This window comes from Rhopilema esculentum, chromosome 18, assembly GCF_057945365.1.
Source record: "Rhopilema esculentum isolate cy_ngs chromosome 18, ASM5794536v1, whole genome shotgun sequence".
NCBI lineage: Eukaryota > Metazoa > Cnidaria > Scyphozoa > Rhizostomeae > Rhizostomatidae > Rhopilema > Rhopilema esculentum.
Window position 1 is genome coordinate 4,357,748 of NC_142832.1, and position 24,433 is coordinate 4,382,180.

The window sequence follows — 24,433 nt, forward strand, 5'->3', positions numbered from 1 at the left end:
TGGCTAAGGCTTTTTTGTATTATATTAATTATCTTTTTCTCACAAGCCAAAGAATCAACAGAATTAGTTAAGCGGTTGCCAGATAATAATCTAAAAACTTTTTAGTTAAGAATTAGTTAAACGGTTCAAAAGCCAAAATAGCTGGCTTGAAAAGCCAAGTTGCATGAGATCAAATTAAAAATGTTGTGTGAAAATTATTTCCGATGCTATTTGGTACGTCCTTGTCACATTGATCTGCTCTTAATTGATTGCTCTTAATGTACCCTTATTTAATTGCTCAAGTTAAATTATTCCAAATTATTTCAAGTTTTACATAAATTCTTATAGAATTGCTGGCAACTATTCTCTTTTCATGCTACAGCCTAATCATTCTATCTTCTAAAAACTTGTTGACAATTATTTCTACAGAAAATTTGAAACATGATAGCATTTTCATAAAAACAAAAATTTCTAGACCATTGGAAAAAGTGTTTGATATGTAGCAAAAATGCTTGTGTTTGAATTGGTATTGCATGCAGTTTTAAATAAGTACTGAAAGCTGGCAATTGCTAAAATTTGAGTTTTTCAAAAATATTCTTTGTTCACAATTAGGAAAAATCATACTTTGGTCGCCTTAAATTATTGAAAACTTATGAAACATTTTCACAAAGTTGTGCACCAAATTGTTAATGCATGTAGAAAAATGCGGTGTAAATATCCTTTTTGGGACTTTCAACGTCTATATCAAATACTTTGAAAAAATATAAAACATTTTACTTGGAATTTACTTGGAACTGTTAAAACTATTGCGCCATCATTCTTACGATGTTTGGTTACATTGTCCGGTGTATAAATTAATTTTAATGGTAAAATTGAAGTTTTCATTTTCGAAACTGCATTGCTAATATGAAATAAGCGTTTTCAAAGAGATAAATTATGAGAAAAACTGCTGTGAATCAATATAGACCTATAATGTCTAGAAAGAAGTAAAAATTCTTAGCCCTTGTTTGCTGGAAATGTTCTCGCATATCCTTCCACCACCATCAAAGACCCAAACAGCACCACAAACCAACCATTATCCAAAACCAACCAATCTCTAAATCCCAGACAACCACATGAAAACATATCCAACAAATAAAAGCTAAAGAGTTTTTACTCTATTCTTCATTAAAGATTCTATATTGATTTTTGGCGCATTTTCAAAACATTTTCAGTTCATATAAATTTTTGGACATATGACATTTCAGCGGGTATTAGGCAGGCGAAAATATGGATATATTAGTTCGAAGATTTATCTATAAAAGATTCGAATGAAAATTTTATACTTCTATATTTATGTTTATAATGATTGCAACAAGAACGCAAAAATAGATTTTTGAAAACGTTCTTAATAGATTAACAAAAATGACAAGTTTGAATTATCAAAATTACAGAAAAGAGTTTCTTTTCGATGACAACGATAACTGTGAATAGAAAAACGAAACTTCATGCTTTTTGTTTTCTGAGGGTACAACCTAATGATCAATTTTCAGATAGACATACATTAGCCATAAAGGTAAAAATAAGATAGAAAGACCGAATCTCTAATGTTGTCAAATATGCAGGTGGAATTTTTTTCAGCTTACTTTTTCAGCAGTAAATTTTTTCAAAGAATTTTAAAAATCAAAAATTACGGTGGAAAATTTGTTGACGGTAGTTTTGAACAAAAAATTATTTAAAATTTTTCTTTAACCAAAGTGTTGCAAATACCATAGCTCTTTTTAAAAAAATAATATAAAACTGCATTTACTTGCATTATTGATTTTTAAGGTGATTTTTACTTGAGAAGAAGCACATTATTATATTACCATGCCTTGATTTGTTGGCGTTTGAAACATTTCAATGCAAAAAATTCTGTTTTTATGTCAGGAAGTATTTCTTGTAGAATCTTTTGAATCAGAAACTTTTCAGCATCTATGCCATATCAAGATCATTCTTTGTAATCAAAGCTCTAACATTTACTGCAAGCAGATTGTAAACATTATGCAGCTTAAATATCCACTTAGAAAATTCATTCTTAATAATCAATATATTCATATGATATGGAATATATTCATTCACTTAATTTGCATTTCAAAGTTTTAAGACGAAGAAAGAAATGAAAGGATAGAAATTGGTACTTGCATTTGATATAACGTTTGTCTTGAAAAGGAGGCTGTTTGCAGCGTCAGCAAAATTTCACGCTCTTTTCTGAAGAAAAAAAAGTTTCAATGAAATGATAAGTCATTATTAAAAATAACCTTTAAAGCATATGATGAAAATAATCTTTAAGTTAAATATTGGTATGATGCATATTCTTTACCAACCAATAGAATATTGGAACAGATTGTCAAATCGCTGAAAAAAGTTTTGCTTCAAGTCACTCTCTTAGGAACAAAATGTTTTTAAACATATGCGTCATAAGTTTTCTGACTAAATTCTCAAGATTTAATAACCTATAAATTGAAAAAATCAAGTTTATAGACCTGTATATTACAATCAATTCCAACAATGTGCTGATGTTTTCGTCAAAACATTTTATCAACCTTTGAAGGAAACATTTTTGAAAATTCTTCCTTTTTAAAAACATTCTATGCAATTTTCTTCGTTTTTCATTGAATTTAGAAAATAGTCTCCAAAAGGAAAGACCAAAAATTCTCATCAAGATTTAATAATTTTAGTAGAAAATATTAGAACTAAAATGGAATGAATTATCATATATTTCAACTTGGTAAACATTTGTAGAATAATTGAATAATGCAAGAATTATCTATAGATAGCGTCTTTTACACGAAATAAGTATAAAGGATAAACAGTATCGATGAATCAAAATGGCGACCTACATTAGGCCTTCGAGAAAGCGCCGTCCTTTTTGTACTGCCTCGCCATTTTCTTTCGGAAGGGTTGCTTGGTTTCTAAATAAAGGAAAATAAACAGTTAGATTGATACCTGGACGCATAGCGATAGACCAGATCTTAGAATTTGAAGAATATTTGAAATCACAAGTTGCTAACGAACCTGGTGGCCTAAAACTTTGTTGTAAAGCGTGTTACACAAAGTCGTCTTGCAAAATGATCTCAACGAGCAAAGGGAGAATATTTGGCGGGAAAAAGCTTTTATACCACACTATTCCTTCGAGACTTCGTGCATCCTGCTCCAAAAGCAAAATGCGTGATGGATGTCTGTAGGGATTTGAACGGAAAGTCACCCATCAGAATCAATAGGTTGATGCTTTGTTGTCTAACAATTCCCCCACACAAAGTCAAAATGATTTTGAATGCACTTAGGGGAGAATGATTTAAACGTTGAACCAATCTTTCAAAAAAACAATTTTGTAGCTTTTCTGGCCAGATCCGTTCCAAATGACATAAAATGTGAATCAAATTTGCTACATAGCTAGTGTCCAAAACAGGTAGACTTAGTTCGTCTTGTTTAAATCATTTGGTCTAGAGTTTTGCTAATGAATTACTGTTTTTTTTTCTTCTTAATTTATTTAAAACAAAGGCAAAATGAAATAACTTGATTGGGAAAGATCTTCTGCCCATGAGTCCATATCGCAGCTAAAGTTGCAATGCCATTAACTATTTTTGTAAGTTTAGAGTTGTTTTGGGGCCTAAAACCTATAGCTAAAAACCCAAAACAATAAAATGTCCTTCATTTAACAGAAGAGGTTTAAAGAATAAATTTTAACGTAAATAAAGTAAAGAAGAGAAGAACTTCAGGTTTTATTGCTGCAAAAGGAACTAAAATCCCAGAAATAATGTTGTACCATAGTTCAGCATGATATTCTGGCAATTGTCAGAAATAAGGTTTGATTTCCTTTCCCTTTTTCTTCTAAAGAATCGAAAAATGAAATCTGTAGTTAAATAAAATAAAGCTACCTTTCATGATTTCTTGAGCTTTCGTAGGACAATTTCTTCTGTTTGCCATTAATTTTCAGTATAAAGTTATTTTTTGGATCTTTTACCTTACACAAGAGATAAATAATCCAAATCTGAATGATTATGCCAAACTTGTCTGCCTAGAGTTATTCCTTCTACCAGGGCTCCTGCCTCTAGTGACCGTTCCCCTAGAATATCTCCCCCCTAGGGCCTCCCCTCTAGTGTCTCATTCCCCAAGCTCAAACTACTCTCTTCACATGAATGATTTTATGCTTGCCAAATCTTCTATGTTTTAAGAAACGTTTTCATGTATAAAAAATATGATAAAGAAATCATTTCTAGACCATTGAGTTTACTAGGTATGCTTAAAGACGATTCTTGCTCAACAACTGATTCCCCTTGACAAAAAACTGTTCTTTTAACAAAAATTGGCATTTATGTAGCCTGCACGAACATTAGCGACCTTTGACAAAAGTTATGGCCCTATTCACAATAAATTACTGGATGTAAAATAATACAGAGATTCTTCATCTCAATCTAAAGAGATCACGAAGAAACAGTCTTTATTTCCGATGAATGATAAATTTACACGAAAAAATGTACAAAATGTATCTAGAAAATAGGTAGAGCTATGATACACTAAATAAAGCATTTAATTGCTTAATTAGATGATAAAGATTTAATTTTGCAATTACTTTGTCAATGGATAAAAATCATGACGTCATCTATGTACTAAATACGCTCCGCGACGTAACTGTCAATAGATTTATCGTAACTCATAAGGGATGTTCAATTATATATGGATATACAAATAGATAGCTAGCCTCACAGATTTAAATCTGGGAACGAGTCCAAATTTTTTTAAAGGGGATCCTGGGGGGGGGGGGTAGGCAAGAGCAGGAACTAAAACAGTGTTTTTAAAAAATTGGGTTTTTTATAGAAGATAGAAAAGGACGTGAATGATAACGATTGGTAGGAACAGCTTCTAAAACATTACTACGAAAAATGGATTCGAGATTTGTTTACAGATCTTAACAATTCCGTTTGTAATATCCCCTTTTGTTGGTAAGGTCCCCAGTCTGGCTATCTAGCTATAATTCAATGTTCACAAAGGTAGTTTTTACAGTACCATATTAGATACAACATTGCCATAATCTATCTCATAGAATGCAGTCTTCTAAAGTTAGCAAGGTAAAGCACAGTTGGATACCATAAAACGTATTCTCAACAATGTGTAAAGCCTCATATTTGCAAGGAGCTACAGTTTGTATACAATATCCCTTGAGCAGTCAGACTAAGATGGTTTCTTCGTCAGTCGTCTTCTCGAGCAGCTAATGATGACACTGCACATTTTGTTAACCTACAGTGTTATGAGTTAACACCAGTCAGAAAATCTATAAAATCTCAGTTGACTGGAGAAGTGCTCTTAACGCATATGGATGCTGCACAACTCACTAGTATTTTGGACCTAATATATATATAGTACAGAGTACTATAAAAACATGCAAGTGTTACAGTGTCCTCTTATTATGTTTTAATGAAGAATTTCTTCGAAATGAATGCTTTTTTCCTGGAATTTCGTGCTTATTAGAGACTGTACTTTGCTTCTTCTTCACTGCACCTTGCACATTCGCTATAGGCCTAGGCTGACCTGTAAAAAAATAAGGATAACATATTTACTTAACATGTTTCAAGGAATGATAGAATTCAGATGTTTTCATTCAATGTAGAACTGATATTTAGTGTTCTTAGAAAAAATTTATTGTTTGCATTTGTGGAAAAACCAATGTTAAAATAAGAGCAATATTAAGATCATTCGAGCGTCAAATTGCCTTAAAAGAAAGAGCGTCGAGCCACGGTAAAAATTATTTAGTTCTTCTAAAAAAGGGTGTCGGTCAAGTCGAAGCAATTATTGGTATGGAAAAGTAGATGCAACACGTTAAAGTGTCATTTGATCATCGGTAATGAACCAATTTACCTAGCAAGGTAGAGTTCGTCGAAATCAGAGAATAACACACACAATGTTATGGCTGATAGTAGAAAAATGAAGCGAAAATGTTAAATTTTTTTAAAAAAAATTGGTTAGGATCCAGCTTAAAAAATTGACATTTCCCCCTCTGGATTGGATAAAATTTCAGTATGAATACATATAGAGAGGCTCCTTCAGTTACAAAATAAATTCAGCAAAGGCTGAGGAAGAAAGATGACTCATAATGAGGCACATTCTCATTATGAGGCACATAATGAGGCAATTGGTTCTAAGGGGCACATTAACAGCAAGGCACAAACGAAAGATGGGGAAAAAATTTATTGTCAGCTACCAAGTAGTTTGATTCTTTCAAGTCTTCGATATTCGAAAACTTCAAGATTAAATATGGGTTGGGACATAGTGCAACATATGAGTGTTGCTGTTAATAAAAAGTTTCAAATTTCGTCTTCAAACTTTGTTTCAGTGTACAGAAAGAATCAATCAAGATCGTTTATACTAACCTGATCTTGAGTACAGGTAGTCCCCAATTTCGCTATAACTTTTTTCGGAGAATTTGTTAATTTTGTGACGTGCTTTCGGTTTTTCAACTGTAATAAAAATGTTCGAAAATTGTCACTCGATCTTATTCTGTCACAGTAACAGCAATTACAAGTTGGCTTTTCAAAAAGGTGCTTTATTTGAAGCGCTTTTAAACTTTTGAAATCTTGAATAATCAAACTTTTTTCTTCTATATCTCTTTGTGAGAAATTGGCGGTAAAAGCCTTTTTATATTGCTGTATAGAAATGTGAGAAAAGTTGCAAATGTAAAGACAAAACAGAGCTCAACGCGTGTCCACTTAAAGGCCTATCTTGTATCCCCAGGGTAAAAGTGCTCCTACTAGGGTTTCTCCTTTTAGGGTCTTTTCCCTAGAGAATCTTCAAATAGGGTCCCACCTAAAGGGTCCCATCTCCTAGACTCAAACTTCTTTCTCTGCATGAATAATTTCATGTTTAGGAAATCTTTTACGTTTTTATAAACATTTTTAAATATGAATTATGTTAACATTTAAAAAGAAAATTTGTCAAAAAATCAGTTATTTCAAAAACAGCTGCTTTAGAAATGACAAACTATGAATTAAGGGCAAAGGATTGGCATACCTTTTTTGGGTGGAGCTCCTTGAAAGACTGCCCCAAGAGAAACTCCACCAGAGACAGAGCTTGTCTCACTCGCTCCTTCGTCAACTCTTTCTCGAATGCTTTCCATTTTTCGCATTAGGGTTTGCAAAATGCTACCACTGTTTTGTCCTAGATTCTTAACAGTGGCTTTTCTACTTGTCTTCCCTTTGCTCTTTCGTCTTGTTGAGGGTGTCAACAACAATTTCAGTTTTGAAGGTCTTACAGTTGAAGACTTTGTCGGTCTTGTGGACGGATCTGGCTCTTTAGCACTATCCTCCTCTTTATCTAGCATTGAAACAGACTTGCTATCCTCATCTTTGTCTGATGATTCTCTATCATGCACCAAAGAAGAGCTTGTCTGCTCTGTAGGCCACGGTAGAACGTTCGATGTCTGCACTGGGAATTCTTCATTGTATATCACAGGTTTCATTGCCGCGTCATTCACGCGGTTTTCCCCTAGCCCAGTTCGATGTCGTTGCTCGAGTCCTCTGTATTTAGTCATATAATCAATAGTCGGTCTGTGAAGATTTGAACTGGCACTTTTGATAAGCTCGCGTATTTCAGTAAGAACTTGCAGATCATGTCTATTTTCATGGGACAAAGGCACAAATTGCTTGCTATCCCCTTGCCGCATGGCCGGTACGATCGCAGCGCCCTCTCGCACGCCAACTCCTGTACTCAGCCCACTAAAAATACTACCCTGTCCGTGCTCGCTGGCCAAGTTCAGTCCTTCCACGCCATTTGCATTTTCAGGCATTTGCCCCTGTTTCTTTGCGTCCAATACCAAAGATTCATAATCTTTCAATGTAGCATTGAGCAAATCGTCATCGGTCATGCCTCGTTGCTTTCCAGTTTCTATCGACCCCACATCAGTCTTCTGCTGTTCGTCAGACCCTGTCTTCTCTGTCTGAGCAACCTCTTTTATCACTTCATCGTCACTGTTCTCCTCTTGTACTCCGCCACTGACGTCATCAAGGCTTTGGTTGTTGTCTTTGAAGAAATCAAGCAATGTTTTTGCACTCTTCTCCCGCTTGAGTCCCGTCTGCTCTTTTGAGGTTTGTTTCGTTCTTTTAAGAGCCATTGACAAGCCTAGGATTACAATAAACATAATAAGCACAAAATGTTTTCTTATAAAGCAGACTGATGCTGGCTAGTTCATACTTGGAAAAAGGAAAATTGCTGATTCATATCATTACATATTTCATATTGGAAAGAAGGGAAGTTTTTCTGTCGGCCAATCTCAGTCTGAGTAAAGTCGAATAATTATGAATGAATATGAAGCAAATCTCTAACATAGGCAATATTCAGTTCATGTGATGGCAAAGTGAATTTCTTACGTAGAATTTTGACAACGGGTATTAGCTATGTACCATATTACTAAGTCCATTGGACATAAAATTGTGTTTTATTAAATCTTAAAAATACATTTCTTTAATAGTTTGCAGTTTAATAGTTTTGTTTCTGTCACTATTGATGCTATCATGCTTATCATAAACTTCCCAAAGCATGAAGATCTGCCTCTCAGAAACAATGAAAATAAGGCGGGGTTATTGTGTGGCACTGTAGTTTCCTTCGTTAGCCACAGTCGTTGACCACTTGACCAACATGTTTTCTGGGCTCTGATCAGAAAGGAGGCAAATATCACAAACGAGGCACGATAGTCTCTATTATCGAAAGAGTAAATCAAGATGAGTAATCACCTGGGTTTGGATTAGCACTGTTTGATCCAATATCTTCATAAGCTGATGACAGTTTGAAACTGCTTGGTACATCCAATACACCACTACTATCATCACAAATTTGACTACAAAAGGACTTTGGGTCTTTGATAAGAGACAGTCCAACATCTGGAATTAATGTAAGAGGTACTCTAATTAAACACAAATGTACAAAAACTACGACTCCAGGGGTCAACGGCTTCGGGAGGAAGAGCTCCTGGAAAGAGGGATGGTGTCCCTTTAAAAACACCGTAGAGGTGGTTCTGGGGGCCCATCTCTACTATTAGCCCCTTAGTTTTATCTATGACCATGACAACAAACCAAAACTCAGATTTTGGGATAGTTGGAGGGTCATGGTACCTGATGATGATGTACAAAAATATGTTAAAAAATGAGTTTTTCCATAACAGCAAATTGAAACATAAAAACAACAAAAAACGTTTGAAAAAGCAAACAGTTTGAAACATAATTGAGATTTTCGTCTGGCACTCTTTTGAGTAAAGAAAGTTAGAGCATAGACTGAAAAAACAGGGCTAGGAAATATATTTATCCATTTGTAGATCGAGATAAACCAACCAGAAGCGCAAGCGAATTGCTTTTTGTCAATTTTTAACTTTTTTTTACCACCAAAAAATTTTTATGCTTTACCATATTATAAATGCTTTAAAGACAATCTTTCTTTCTAGAATTCAGTGGTTACAAAGATTACAAAGTGAGTTTACTTTTTCGAAAATTATACATTTGTACATAAAGACATTAGACATGCTTTAAAGTCAAGTATTCGTTCTAGAATCCAACGGTTGAATTATGAAATAAACCAATTCATTACCTTCTACAGCAATTAACATCAGTTTTGCACAAATAAAGAACGTATTTGAGGAATATGATTGCTTAAAAACGTGAAACCAAATGTTAAGATTCAACTCTCACCAATTGGCATTCCAAGTAAAGCAGATTCTCCCTTTTTCTCAGCAACAACTTCTCTGGTCCACTCTGGTTCGGTTTCTCGTCCCTTTCCTTTCAACCCGACAAAAACATATTTTGCGCCATGAGCTAGGCCATCTTTCTTAAGCATATGAGCACCACATGAATCCTGAAAACACAAAAAGAAAAGATGAAAAAAGAGAAAAAAACAATTGTCAGTGATCTATCACTAAGAATGTTGTAACAATAACGAAAATGTTTTTAAAATTCCTCAACACAGTAACATTGAGTGAAAGAGGTAGGAATGAAGCTTTCTTTGTTGTAACATTCTATAAACAAGTGCAAACTCAAGCATCAAATGATGGCACCACTGTATCAGACAAGAATTTCCCTTTAAAGAAGCCTATATACATCTTGTGCATCCCAGAATCAGAGCAAAAAAATTATGACTTTCAAGTCATGGCTTGAAATTGAATGAAATTCAAGTCAAAGATCTGTTTTTATTTCTATAAACTTAATAAAAACACCAAATCAACAGTTCTGCCTTTGTATATGTATAATTTATCTTAATATTTTATATTAAATCTTTAAGATGCATGCATTACAGTCAATGTTTAGCAGACAGTTACAATTTTAAACTTCTGAAAAGGAAAGGGTACTGTTAGTGGACAAAGCTCTAGGTTAGTTTACTCTCCAGGGGGAAATTCGAGGATATTATATCACATGATATAAATATTTCATTTCATATCATGTAAATATTTAGGCACGATGCCCTATCAGCTACTACAAAAGTGTAAGAGTTTTAAATTGCTACTTGATATAAAACCTAAAATACTGCCTTTCCTAAGAGTCGTGCTTTTAATTACCGCTAAGATGAATGCATCCAGATCCCCACCACCCTAAAACACCCAGAAGGACGGCACCCCACAGGCCCCAGTCTGGTCCCACGTATTTTTCAAAAGTTTTGCCGTTCATAAATCGACTAACCATATAAACAAAGCCTGCGGTATATTACATCAAGATGGTCATTCAAGATAGCCTAAGGTTCCTAAAAGATCGAAAAACTCACCAACGCGCTGTATGCATCATCATTCAAATCAACATCAGCGTTGCCACGTGTTGCAATCAAAACAATGGTAGCTGGCTTTAATGAGTTAATGAAGTTTGCCATTGCTTTGGCTGAGCCTCCGTCAGACTGTGTATTAAAGCTTTCGGAAGCTTGGACATCTCCTGTTGTGTAGTCCAGTATCACAACATTAAAGCCACGGTCATCTTTGCTATGGTCTTTTCCATTAACTCTTATGGACGCTTTCGTATCAGTTGAAGACAGCTCCACAAAAACACTTTTGGCTGAAAGATACATCATTGCATATATCATAAAGTTGTAAAAATGAGCAGATTAATTATTTTCTTTACATCTCATATCTCATATCATATAGGCAAAAATGTATAAATAAAGAAAAGAAATTGTGCTAAGAATATGCGACATTAAAGTTCTCTGAGGAAAAATCTTTTTAAAATGCATTTTTAAGCAGCCCAGTAGAGTGCCGTAACCCTATGGTTTTTCAAATTCAACGCAAAGCTCATTTTCTTTGACCTTGGGCCTCTTTGTGTTGTCTTTAATATTTGATTTTTACAAACAGGAGATTAATTGATATCGATAAAAATTTAACATATGAAAAATATTAATTGAGCATAATTCACCTTAAAAACATTTATACATATAATGGTTACTGTAGTCTAGTAAACGAAGTTTCTTGAGGGTTTATACAACTCACAAATGAGTTAATTATGTTTGCGAGCTCTTGAAAGACAACTGTTTTTCCAAATGATGCAAAGTCGAAAAAACTTACCGGCTCTTGTTTGGGCTTTGCAGTTGATGTAGCCTATGCAAAAATTTGCAAAATCAGAATCATATGGTGGAAAGCTATGATAGGTTAAAACAAACTGGTGGCACGTAAGTAAACTAGAATCAAATATTCATACAGAGGGAGGAGGCGTATTGAATGGGCTGTATTAGAAGCAAAATGGAGAGGGGGGCTAGAAAAGGAGAGGGGGTATTCTTAGAGATAACCTCTAAGCCTGACTCAGAAACCTCTGGTTGAAAAACAATTACAGAGAGTATTAATTATCCAGCTATCTTGACGTCAGAGTACAGCTTTCATGTCGTGTGACAAGCCAAAGAGGTTACCTATCACAGAGTCCAGCCAGAATCACAATACAAAACTAGAAATCATATTGAAGCAAGAGCTAGACTGGGTAGTTTATCATTTCCGACAGGTAAACTTATTCATACTATGACTCACATTTTCTTGAGCTTGCAGAATTCTGTGAGGAGCTGCCACCACTACTAGACTGGCCTACGCCGGAATTCGAATTTGAACTGACAAGTCCAGAGGCAACGCCTTGAGCGACATCTGCTGTGCCGCCAGCAGACGCCATTCCAGCACTGGTAACTCCTGATAACCCTCCTGCGCCATTGCCACCACCACTAGATCCTCCGCCTCCACCTCCGCCTCCACCTCCACCGCCACCTCCGCCAGCTCCACCACCAGCTCCTCCTGAAGCTGATGCTCCAGCTGCTCCACTAATACCTCCAGCACCCCCGCCTGCACCCCCACCTGCACCCCAGCCTGCGCCACCAGCACCACCCCCACCAGCAGCACCATTTGCAGCTGCACCTGCAGCCCCTGATAATCCTCCTCCTGCTCCACCACCTGCACCACCAATGCCTCCTCCAGCGGCTGCTCCTAATGCAGCACCGGCTGCAGCTGCCCCAGCAACGCCTCCAATACCACCCCCAGCAGCTCCACCGATTCCTCCACCTGCAGCACCACCAGCCCCACCGATTCCTGCCCCAACTGCCCCACCTATGCCACCACCAGCACCTCCAGCTCCTCCATTTATCAATGCCCCTATAGCACCCGATGCTCCACCTTTGCCACCAGCCCCTGCACCTCCTACTCCACCTACTCCTCCACCTCCAGCAGCTCCACCACCACCACCTGCTGCAGCCGCACCACTAACAGCACCAGAAGCAGCCAAGCCAGCTCCAGCGGCAACGTTCGTCACCATGTTACCAGCACCTCCTGCTGGATTGACATCCATAAATCCTCCTTGCGCCCTTGAGCCAACGGGACCTCGACCAGTGTATTCGCTATCTGTACTAGAAGGGTGAACCTCAACTTCTCCACCGGTGGGCATGGCCATTGAGCCTGTTGCACCACCACCAGCACCACCACCAGCACTACCACCAGCACCACCTGCAGCACCAACAGCACCACCAGCAGCACCACCGCCAGCACCACCGCCAACACCACCAGCGCCACCTCCAATACCGCCTGCCCCAGCTAATCCTCCTGAAACTCCGCCAGCAAGGCCTCCTCCAGCTGCAGCAGCATTCAATGCAGCAGAAAGCCCGTCACTGTTTCCGAAATGAGACCCTCTGAAGCCAAATGCACCTGCTATGCTAGACTGTCTTGACGAAGATCCTCCAATTCCTTCAACAGAATTCAATGCTTCAGCTATCTCTTCAATGTTCGCTCCTGTATTTGCAAGGCTATACTGGCCCGTCAGTGCTGCATTTCTAGCATCTACCATTGCACCTCCTCCATTCCCATCACTGATACTTCCTCTTACCTTCCCTGCATCCAAAATACTTCCTGATGATTTACCAGATAGAGCCTCTGACCCAACACCTCCCAGGCCAGCAGCAAATGCAGCTAACGCCGCTGTTCCTAATTGCTCGCCTTGCTCACCCAGACTGAGAATTAAGTTTCCGACCAAAGCAGCTGAGCTTTGCAAGCTGTCTTTTGCCTTCATGGCAGCAGCAAGGGCAGTAAGTCCCACTGTTGTTCCTGGCCCACCTACTTTATCTAAAGCGTCACCAAGTTTTCCTTGAACCTTTTTAGGATCAGTGTCAATATTTGTTTTGAGAAAATTACTCAAACTGGCAATTCCTGCAGATGCAGCAGCTCCAGAGCCTCCGATATCAGCTACAGATTTCGCAAGCTTAGATGCAAGCCCTGCCTGCTGAGCGGCAAGCTTCTTGTCACCTGCAAAACGGAACCCTCCAACATTTCCAGCTTCCCCACCTGCACCTCCATTGAAACTGTTAACACTGCCTCCAGCTGCGGCAAGAGAACCACTCCCTGCACCCATGGCTGCAGCTAGGTAAGTTGCTATACCATTCGCAGGCTTTTCTGGCACACCAAGGCCGCTGAAAGCACTTGAAAGACTATTTTCAACATCTGTTGACGATGAAATTCCATCTGTTACACCCGCTGTACCCCCAGCACCCATGCCACTTCCAGCTCCAGCTCCACCTCCACCTCCTCCACTCTTATCATCACCTTCTCCATTAGGTTGGGCAGGAGACCCAATACTTGCATAAGCATCTTGTCCCTTTCCTCCAGCCTTTCCACCTGCACCACCACTTCCAGAAGCTACAGCTCCAGCAGCACCACCACCAGCAGCTCCCAAAGGACCGCCTTGAGCGATATTTTGTCCTTTTCCACCTTTTCCTCCTTTCCCTGCCTTTCCAGCTTTTCCTCCAGCTGCAGCACCTGCACCGCCCAACTCTCCATTTGGGCCAACTTTGAAGGCAGCTTGTGTGCCACCTTTCGCATTCGTGACAGCAACGTTTGCATCTAGAGAGCCACCTTCAACTGTGCCAGCTAAACCTTTACCACCTTTTCCACCAGCACCAGTTTCAAAGCCTGGTGTTCCGGCAACTTCAGGGACGAGCTTTGATCCAACAACTTCTGGTGTTTTCCCGTCAACTCCAGCAGTTAATCCGGTGTTCTCCAGGCCATTCAGAAGCTGTGTTTTACCATCTTCACCGGGCCCAAAACGAGCAGGTTTCTTGCTCGTCAGCACTTTTTGTCCCAGTTGCCCTGCAGTACCATCAAGGCCTAAGGCATCAGCCATTGCAAGAAGCTTATCAATCATAGCTGTTGGTGTGCCAGTACCCGGTAAACTTCCAAAGCCTAAAGCCTGTCCCATATCTGCCAGCTTCTTTAACTCGGGTATAGGTTGCTTACCTGCCATTTCACCTGCACGGTTGGCATTGGCATCAGTTACTGCAGCTTGGGTATTTGCAGCCTGATCATCGCCACCTTCAGTGCTTCCTTGCTGTCCACCACCTTGCTGACCATTTGCTCCTGGGGCATTGGCACCGGCATTTGCGCCACCTGTGCCTCCGGTTCCACCAGTACTGCCAGGCTGACCAGCTCCTCCAGGTTGACCAGCTCCTCCAGGTTGACCAGAGGCTCCAGGTTGACCAGAGGCTCCAGGTTGACCAGAGGCTCCAGGTTGACCAGAGGCTCCAGGTTGACCAGAGGCTCCAGGTTGACCAGCTCCATCAACACCTCCAGTCCCATCGACACCACCTGGAGAACCTGCACCGCCATCTCCTGTCTGACCTGCAGGCTGCTGTCCACCATCAGTCACAGATGGCTGTGTCACAGTTGGGGCGGGCTGAGTTGCTTGTCCTACAGTTGGCTGTATACCAGTCATTTCCTGTGCTATTCCCGTGAGAGCACCACCTAGTGCTGCAGGATGGGGGCCAGAGGCAGCAGCATTAACACTGCCACTTGGATTGGTGCCAATACTTGTACCTCCAGTTGTCCCAGATCCAGCCAAACCACCTGGTTGAACACCGCCATTTGCACCATTTGATATCGCTCCAACTGCATTACTTATACCGTTTACAGCTTTGCTCAAACCTTCAGCAGCGTTTGCGAGTTCTCCAGCAGCTTGAACTAAATTTCAATAATAACATAGATATTTAAGACTTAATTGACATCAAAGGTAGGTTAACTTGGTTAGCTTTCCAACACCATAATTTGAGCCAAGAAATAATGAGGGCTTTTAGCAGAAAGCGAAGTAAAATACGGAAGGAGCACAATCAGAAATACAAAACTCAAAAAGAAAAACAATTCCATAAAATATAAAAAGCATGGCATTAGTCTCGACGTTCGGACTTTCTAAAAATTGCTAATATAAATGAGCTATTTACACATCTGACAATCAAATGGTTTTCATTCATATTGTCTTCTCCAGTCTTCGTCATAAGGAAACCACACGCATTATTTCTTTCATGCGTGCGATTCACACTCTTAAAATCAGGCTATTTCGGACCCCGTTTACACAGTCCTATTCACCGCGACGGTCGTTACAGGGTCAAAACCATTCCGGATGGCAGAGCAAAATTAGCTCGGTTCCAGAGTGCTAGTGTAAACAAAAGGGCGAACCACGATCTTCAATCTTTTCTCATATCTTTTATCTCTTCATGGATCTTTTATCTCTCATTTAACCTTGCATAATCTCACTTGCTGCAGACTTACGTAATCACAATTAACGTTTGTAAGTATGTCATTATAGTAGAATGACTGGTACTGCAACCTAACTAGAAAACTCGTTATTTTTTTCAAGTTGTTCCAAGGCATTCATCAAATTTATACTGCCTTTGTAATACGGAACATTGAAATTATACGAATAAATTGCCAATATACCTGCTCCATCAGTACCGTCTCCACCACCACCTCCGCCAGCACCACCAGTACCGCCACCTGTCAGGCCACCACCGCCTCCAGCAGCTCCACCACCACCCGCCGCTCCTCCACCACCTCCAGCAACTCCGCCACCTCCAGCAGCTCCGCCACCTCCAGCAGCTCCGCCACCTCCAGCAGCTCCGCCACCTCCAGCAGCACCGCCACCTCCACTAGCCCAACCACCACCAGCAGCACCGCCGCCGCCACCACCACCCCAACCTCCAGTAGCTCCACCAGCAGCAGCAGCGCCGCCGCCGCCACCACCACCCCAACCTCCAGTAGCTCCACCAGCACCGAAATTAAGTCCAGTAGATTTGGCATCTCCTGTCTTTTCATGATCATTAGTAAATTCCTCTTCGCCAGCTGAGTCGGTCTCTTCTCCCTTGCCTGATATGCTGCCATCATTTTCTCCGAGATCGGTAGCAGTAGTTCTTGCGATCGAAGGTGCTATTAAAGGCTTCGGTTTGGGCTTTGGTTTCAGCAACTGTTCTTTCTTGTACAGCTGCTGGAATGGTCCAGGGCCTAGAAAAAATAAAATTCTTTCCAATATACTTTTTTCTAGATTTTCATTTTATTCTCAAACAATATGATTACAATTGCGCTTCAAATTAGGGAACTAGTCTTAGATTAAAATCTAGTTCATAAAACTATTTAACGTGGTGGTAAGTTGAACAAAGAATAATACGCTGATCTTTAGGACAAAGTTTAGCAGAATAATGATGAGGAAAGAGGAGAAGGACATGTTAAAATATAAATCGAATCAAACTTAAATTACATTTCTAGAGCCTTCGACTATATGCCCTTCTTCAAATTTCGGGTTCTTTTCATTACGTATTCACGACTACAATGATCATATAAAACGTAAAGCCATGGCTCGTGTAATGAGGGGTTATGCCTGAAACGTCTTATCGTAATATTCTTAGCTGTATACATCCAGTGGCGTAGCAGAACCTTTCTCGCTTGGGGGTGTAAGAGATGCAAAACCATATCTTACCGACAGAAATTCTTTTATTACATTTGGCATAAAATATTTTTTTATAAATTTGATTCTAACGATCAGTTCTCCGAAAGTTGGGGAGGGGGGTTTGACACCCCCACACCCCCCGCACGCTATGCTCCTGTTACTCCCGTCCAAGTGGGTGGAACTTTTTAAAATATGTGGCCTGTAATCTAAGTAATAAGAGAGACAGTCTTCGCGATCGCTGTGTATGTGTGTCAGTTGATTTGGGCAGACTTAAGAACAAAACCTTTAAAAGTTATAATCAAGTCGTTTCCACTGCAAAATCGAGTTTTTCTTGAGTCCATCTGACCACGCTTTTTAGTTTTCATTCTGTTTGTTGAGATCTTAACATTTGTAGAAGTGTAGGAGTTTACCTGCATTGACTTGCACACTGATAATGCTTGGTCCTTTGGAAGGCTCACTCAGTTCCTCACGAATCCATTTAATGTCTTTCATGATCTCCTTTGGTCCGGAGAACCCAACTAAAGAGTAGGCAGACCGGTACTCCAAAGAGTTTGGCTGTGTGATTTTTGTAGCTCCAAAACGTTTCTGGGGTATAAGAACATCATTTAAAGGTATGAGGTAACATAGGGTAATCGGGCATCGATTGCTAAGTGATAAAGAGATATCATCGAATAGAAAGAGAACTTTGATTGGATTGAAACTTTCAAGTTTAAGAAAGGTAATAAATATAGAATTTGTTCGATTTATGGCTATAAGACAAAGCCAACCATCCTCTCTGCACACCCTTTCTTTTTAACTTCTAAACAGGCTCTATGAAACTTCAACTATATAATTTCAATCATTATTTTATAGGCGAGGTAAATCCCTCTTTGAAAAAAATATACAACTTTGACGGATATCTTATTGTTCATTTGCTTGGCAGATATCTGGCACTTTTTGCAAGAGGGGAATACTTCTCAATTCTAGATATAAATATATAAATGAAATATTAACGAACAAGAAAAAACATGTCCTGTAAAAATCTCATTATCAATAGCGCCTAAAAACATGCCTTTTCAAAAAGGGAATTTTAGTTTAACGTTTGCGGACTATAGAAATGAATTATGGTAGAAGACTCACAAATTTTCCCAATGATGACAATGGCATATTGTCTTTAGCATCTTCTCTAATTGCAGCAACAAGTATTTTCCAATCAGGGACACCGTCAAGGAATGACTCCATTCTTTCATATGCCCCTGCGATGCCGTGGGTGTTAAATGCCTCTGTGTCTTCAAGCTTTCCACTCTTGAAGTCGATTACAGCAAAATTGAAGCCCTGTCTATTGGGACTGACCTCGTTGCCGTTCAGTTGAATAGATCCAGCATTTTCTTCACACGAGGTTCCATCAAAAGGAGGATCAAAACAACCAACAGATTTAACCAGTATCCTTAGCGGTCTAAACTTTCCTGCAAAATAATTAGAAAAGCTTTAAAGAGAAGCAGAGTTTCCTGAAGGCGATGCTATTAAATCACTACAGTGTTGAAAAGTCTAGAGATTTTAGAGGATTACTAGACCCAGTTTCGCCCGCTATGCTGGCACGCGGCAGTCCTTACATCCACGAGGGTAAATTTCCCTCAGCAATTCTGTCAAAGCCCTCAATGAATTATAGGAAAATTAGCTTTGGTTAAGACAAGCAAAGATAAAAACGTCTCTATGTCAAATTGAATGGACACGCCCCGTACGCGTGATAAAAAGTAGCTTGCTCTGCTAGAAAATTTTGGTAAAGAGATAAGTACAGGTTGATCTACTTTGACTTTTGGATTTTTCAGTTGCAGTTCTAGATTCAAGCAAACGTTTTCCTATATAAAAAATTGTAGGCCCCAGATCACCCCCACGAGCACCCCTTAGGCACCCCTCATCTCACAACCATACTTATACTGATGCATTATTCTTTCAAATTCTGCAATGCGTTCAAGATAGAAGAACTGAACAACGACAGCCCCAAGGCAGACATAGACCAAATATTCTTGTTGTTAATTTCAAGAATATTTTTAACAAATAATACTGTGCTTGAGTCTAAAGAGGGGCTGGTGTATGCCCCGCCATATGGGACAAAAGTCTATTATACAAAATATAGGATGTCATTGTAAATATATTGTTTAAATCTTTTATAAATCTGTTGTACAATTCATATCGACGTTATTTCCTCTAACTTAATGCGTGTCCACTTGACATTTATAAATTGTTGCCGGAAATTTCAGATATATAAGGTCTGAGTTTCTTTTGCAAATATATAAGGTCTGAATTTGTTTGCAAATATATAAGGTCTGAATTTGTTTGCTAAACAAATAAGGTCTAAGCGCGAACAATGTGCGCAGACATATATTAAGACATATATTGTTTTCAACAGTTTCCAATTAACATTAGTATCATTAGAGGGGTAGCAATAAAAAGACGATAAAGAGGCTGTGCGATAAATAAGGAAGTTGTTTTAAAAATTTTCTGAGGACTGTCCCAATTACCCCCCTTGCCACTCTCACATAAGCAATCTCACGGCTTGCTATAATTGATTGAGAAAATTCAGCCCTTTTTGTCGAAATTTCTTGACTCAAAATTTTCAAAAAATTTTTGACGAAAAACCTCAACTTGAGGTCAACTACACCCCCACCCCAAAATATATCTTTTTTGTTTTCCAGTGCACGGTAGAGTAATATGCAGTGGAAACCATAGATCTTTATGAAAACAAAGCAAATCAATCCTAAAATTGGATTCTGGTTAGAATAGCTGAGTATCATATAACAATTTTTTAAGCTTTGCAAAGATAGGTCAGCCATTAGGAAAAAGAATAATAAAGCAGTACAAAATGTTATATATCATAATTGGTTATATACAGAAAAAGTCAAATATCAAAATACATTTTCTTTTAAAATACTAGCAAAAACATAAAACTAAGGTATAATGGTTATTTCTTTTATCAAAATGTAAAAACAAGGCCAAACGATTATACATTAAAGGTTATTGTAATTAATGATATCTGGTTAAATTGCAACAAAAATACATGAATTAAAATGGCTAAAAGTAGGCAAAAAATGGCCTTGATTTAGTCACGTAAAACAACGAAAATAATTTAATAAATACAAAAAATATTATGTTTCAATAATATATTATGTTTGCGTAAATAGAGGAACAACAAGTGTTACCCTGGTGGTTGCAAGGCTGGACCACCAAGACTAAAATCAATGGCACTAATGTCGTTTGTTTATCATTTATCAAGGAAATTTAGATATTTTTTAACTGCTTGATTTTCCCTTTCTCTCGTACGAGTTTTCTTCTGTATTGGGATAATTTGATGCATTTCGTTCTATAGCATCATTAAAAACGTGTCTCACGTCTGGTAGTAGTGGATAAGTTTGAGAAGAATGTTAAAAATATTGGTCTATAGAGAAGACGGGTCTTGCACGATATTATAAAAAAACGTTTGCATATGGTGTTTTGGCTAAATCTATAAACTACATGATGTTATTTTGTGTTCTAGTTTTGCAAAAATCTTTGATAGCTTCAAGGGAAGGTAACATTGCCAGGGTAAATTCTCTATTTAACCTCTCGAGTGCCAGTAGAAGCTGTGTTTATAGAAAAAGAGTGTTGGATAGAGAGAGTGGTTGAAAAAGAGTGGCATGAATGCATTGTTTAGAAACTGAAGACAATCAGTTTTGGCTGGTTATCATTGCTTATCAGAAAGAGTATATCCTCTGGTCAAGTTATGTATTCTATATTTTCTAATTAAAGCCCGCATAAATCTTGAATTGCCTATTATAATGATATTAAAATGAGGGGGGTAAATTATTTTTAAAAGAGCAACCGGGGTCAATAGGAGATTTACCCTACTGTATTTCGACATTGGTTTTATATAAGTTGATACTGATGATGGTGTTATGAAAAATGAGACCTGATATATCGTTGCTATTTCATTGAATGGTCTAGGGCTAGATTACCGTGACTCATAAATACATTTCTCCACTACCTCTTTGGTAAAGGGGGCAGTGTTGCTAGTGATGCTACGAGGATTTGAAAAAGCACTCTCATTTTCTAAAATGTTCTCCAGGGCCTAAAGCAGCCCCAAAAGATCTCTTCATAAACGTTGAGGGAAATGACTTAAAGGACGTAACTCAACGACATAACAGTCTCTTTTAATTCAAAAACAACACATATATTATAACTGTACCACATCATCTTACAGATCCTAATTGATATATTCATTTACATACTCATGAAACAAGTGTCCTCAAAAACTGATTAATATGTGCGTATGTAATATCAGTTTCTAGTTGAACATCTTCTCTAATGACCTGTACTCATTTGTTACAGGGTAAAAATTTTTTCAATAAAACTGCTTGAAAGACTGTCACTTAGTCAGAAGGTGGAATATACAGGCTTTTCTGACATTCATTTCTATACAAAACTCTTTCATCTTTGCAGGGAGAGTGGATTCAGAAACTATATGGCTTCAGAACTGGGCCTACATGTCATAACCTTGAACCACTTTCGCATAATAAAAGATCATTTGGTCATCTTTTAATCGCCTAGAAGTGCTTCACTGAATCCATTGATCTAGAATGCATAATCAATGGTGTCTGTGCTTTCTCTTCTTTCTTTTGGGTTTTCGTTTTGTTTTCTTGTGATACTTCATTTCGCGTTTAGTCCCCATGACAAAACCAAGCGACGACTGACCATCCTCTTTTGAATGCGTGGCCTCTTTATCAGCCTTCGAAGGTGAAGCGGCCTCAACATTCAAATTTTTGCCCTCTGCTTCTTTATTGTCATCGGATTTCAACTGGGAACCCTTAGCCAAATCAGCCTTCATCTTGTTCACTAAATTTTCACTTTTATTCAAATCTATATCCTTAGTATCTAGTCCTTTACTTTTCTTCTTTACTGTATCAACTTGGGGCGTTGTACTTTTCGATGCTGTACTCGTCTTAAGTTTGTGCTGGTTCTTTAGAGAGTCGATTGCATCACTAATCTTATCGCTCAAGGTTTGGCCATCGGCAACAGAGATTTTTCCATTGCCTTCTATATTCAAACCCAAACTGGGGGCTAATATGCTTCCAAGCGTTTGCAAGTTAACACCGCTTCCTTTCCCCAGATTAATCTGTATGCCCCCACCTCCTCCTTCGTTGTTACTACCACCACCACCATTGTTGGACCAATTGGAACCTCCTCCATTATTACCCCCAGAGTTGCCACCACCATTGCTGCCTCCTCCATTGTTTCCTCCACCATCTGAGTTGCTCGAGCCGCCACCCCCATTACTTGGTTGATTCTCTCCCTTTTGCATATTACCGCCTGTCGATCCTATAGGCGCACCACCTTGAGCAGGAATGCCAGGATTGGCAGCAGCAGGTATCGCTTGGGGACTTGGTGGAGCATTGTTTGCTTTCCGCATACCAGCTAAAACTCCCATAACTTCGTCAGGACTCATTTTCATGAGGGACTCTGCACAGATTCGACCACAAGCTTTGCCTATCTTTGATGGGTCCTCGCCACGTAGATCCATGGCGGCATCTGCACAAAACTTTCCGCAAATCGTTTGGATCATTTCCATATCTGGTTCAAATTTGTTTGCGTATTCCTTGGCCAATTGAGGGGCTATTTGGTTTGCCAGCTGCTTTGCCATTGCTGCCTGCTCAGGAGAGAGCTGTGGGGCACCACCTGTGGGTGCTGTGGGTGCACCTGACATTGCAACAGTAGGAGCTGGTTGAACAGTAGCGGGTGCTCCACCACTCACCTGTGGAGCACCACCAATAGGTCTCCCTTGTGGAACCCCGCCTCCACTTGGTGCTCCTCCACTTGGTGCTCCTCCACCTGGTGCTCCTCCACCTGGTGCTCCTCCACCTGGTGCTCCTCCACCTGGTGCTCCTCCACCTGGTGCTCCTCCACCTGGTGCTCCTCCACCTTGTGCTCCTCCACCTGGTGCTCCTCCACCTGAAGCCCCTCCGCCTGGTGCTCCTCCACCTTGTGCCCCACCTCCTGATACCCCACCTCCTGACGCACCTCCTCCTGACGCACCTCCTCCTGACGCACCTCCTCCTGCTCCACCTCCACTGGGTGCCTGTGCTAGGCCTCCGTTTGTTGCGACATGTCCTGGTGCTCCTCCATTGGCACCCCCACCCCCTCCAGCAGAGGCGGCTCCTCCACCACCACCACTTGCACCACCGCCTGGGGTAAGATTGACAGAGCTCTGTCCACCATTTCCACCCTTTTGCACTTGTGCAGGGGCAGCACCTGCTGCGTCAACCCCGCCTATTTTCCCAAGACCAGCATTACCATTAATCGAGGCCCCAGTTGTACCTGGTATAGTGCCAAGCCCTGTGGATCCTGGTCCAAACTTAGCTCCTTGTAAAGCCGCATTACCAGGAGCCATCATTGCTTTCCCTGTTTGTTCAGCATTTTTCGCGGCCTGGTTCAATGCATTTGCAGTTTGCTTAAGCCCGTTTGTCCCTGCCTCCATCAAGGATGCACCCTTAGCAGATCCACTAGGCCCCCCATTACTTGCTGCTTCAGCACCTCCCTTTACCCCAGCTTGTTTCCCTTGAATCATTGCTGCATTGTCTCTTTGTTCGCCGTCTTTAAAACCAGCTAATTTTCCTTTTTCCATCGTAACTACTTTGTCACCACCTCTAGACGGCCCACTTCCACTGTACCCTTTCAGCATCATTTCGCCTCCTTTCTCTCTGGTTTTGGCATTTCCTTCAATAACTGGCTTTTTAGTAGGGACTGTAGGCTTTTTACTGGTTTTCAAACTTTGGGCAAACTCGTCGAACTGTTTATTGCCGATGTCACTATTAGACATGGTACCACCGAATGAAATTGCTCGTCCGTTGTCAGGACGTAACTTGCAAATAAACTGGAAGCGGTTCCAGCACGGTACATCACTCCAGTCCATCGTTGGATTTATAACCGCGCAATCTTCATTATGAGTTGCTTCGCCACTTTTGATATTACCGTCATCGGGTTCAAGGTTACTCCAGTTAGAAAACCGAACAGGGGTCCTACAAAGAAAGATGATGAATGCTATTAAATAAGATCTTTGTCTGCCACAAAAAACGAAACGATATGTGAATGACAAACTCTGTGTTTGTCGTATTTCAGGCCCTGTCTGTATTGATTCTCTCCAGATCAAATTATTTCTGTTCTCACACCAAGCCCATTAAAACCAATACTAGCTATCCAAGTGTATTCGGAAGCACCACAGTTACTTTTAACATGCGTTA

At 39.6% G+C, this 24,433-nt stretch overlaps 2 protein-coding genes across 8 annotated transcripts in view; one reads left to right on the top strand and one right to left on the bottom strand.

Annotated features, from left to right (window-relative positions):
- Positions 1-4,224: 4,224 nt before the first annotated feature.
- The window catches only part of LOC135696792 (uncharacterized), a 48,422-nt gene continuing 28,213 nt past the window's right edge, over positions 4,225-24,433 (bottom strand). For 5 of the 7 annotated variants that reach the window (XM_089113828.1, XM_089113827.1, XM_089113824.1 and 2 more), the window contains 12 exons: positions 18,303-18,628; positions 17,594-17,768; positions 16,493-16,741; positions 16,181-16,438; positions 11,972-15,427; positions 11,519-11,551; positions 10,735-11,015; positions 9,672-9,834; positions 8,724-8,870; positions 7,006-8,112; positions 6,369-6,455; positions 4,225-5,529 (listed from right to left, as the gene is read on the bottom strand). In XM_089113828.1, the coding sequence (XP_088969954.1) occupies positions 5,390-5,529; positions 6,369-6,455; positions 7,006-8,112; positions 8,724-8,870; positions 9,672-9,834; positions 10,735-11,015; positions 11,519-11,551; positions 11,972-15,427; positions 16,181-16,438; positions 16,493-16,741; positions 17,594-17,768; positions 18,303-18,628 (6,422 nt within the window). In that variant the 3' untranslated portion in view covers positions 4,225-5,389. The remainder of the gene's footprint in view (positions 5,530-6,368; positions 6,456-7,005; positions 8,113-8,723; positions 8,871-9,671; positions 9,835-10,734; positions 11,016-11,518; positions 11,552-11,971; positions 15,428-16,180; positions 16,439-16,492; positions 16,742-17,593; positions 17,769-18,302; positions 18,629-24,433) is intronic. The other 2 variants (XM_089113822.1, XM_089113823.1) reach the window with 2 other exon arrangements.
- On the top strand, positions 22,925-23,755 carry LOC135680948 (uncharacterized; the record flags this gene model as incomplete). Its single annotated transcript, XM_065195203.2, has 1 exon — positions 22,925-23,755. A coding segment is annotated over one exon (831 nt), but the record flags the coding sequence as incomplete, so codon positions are not given.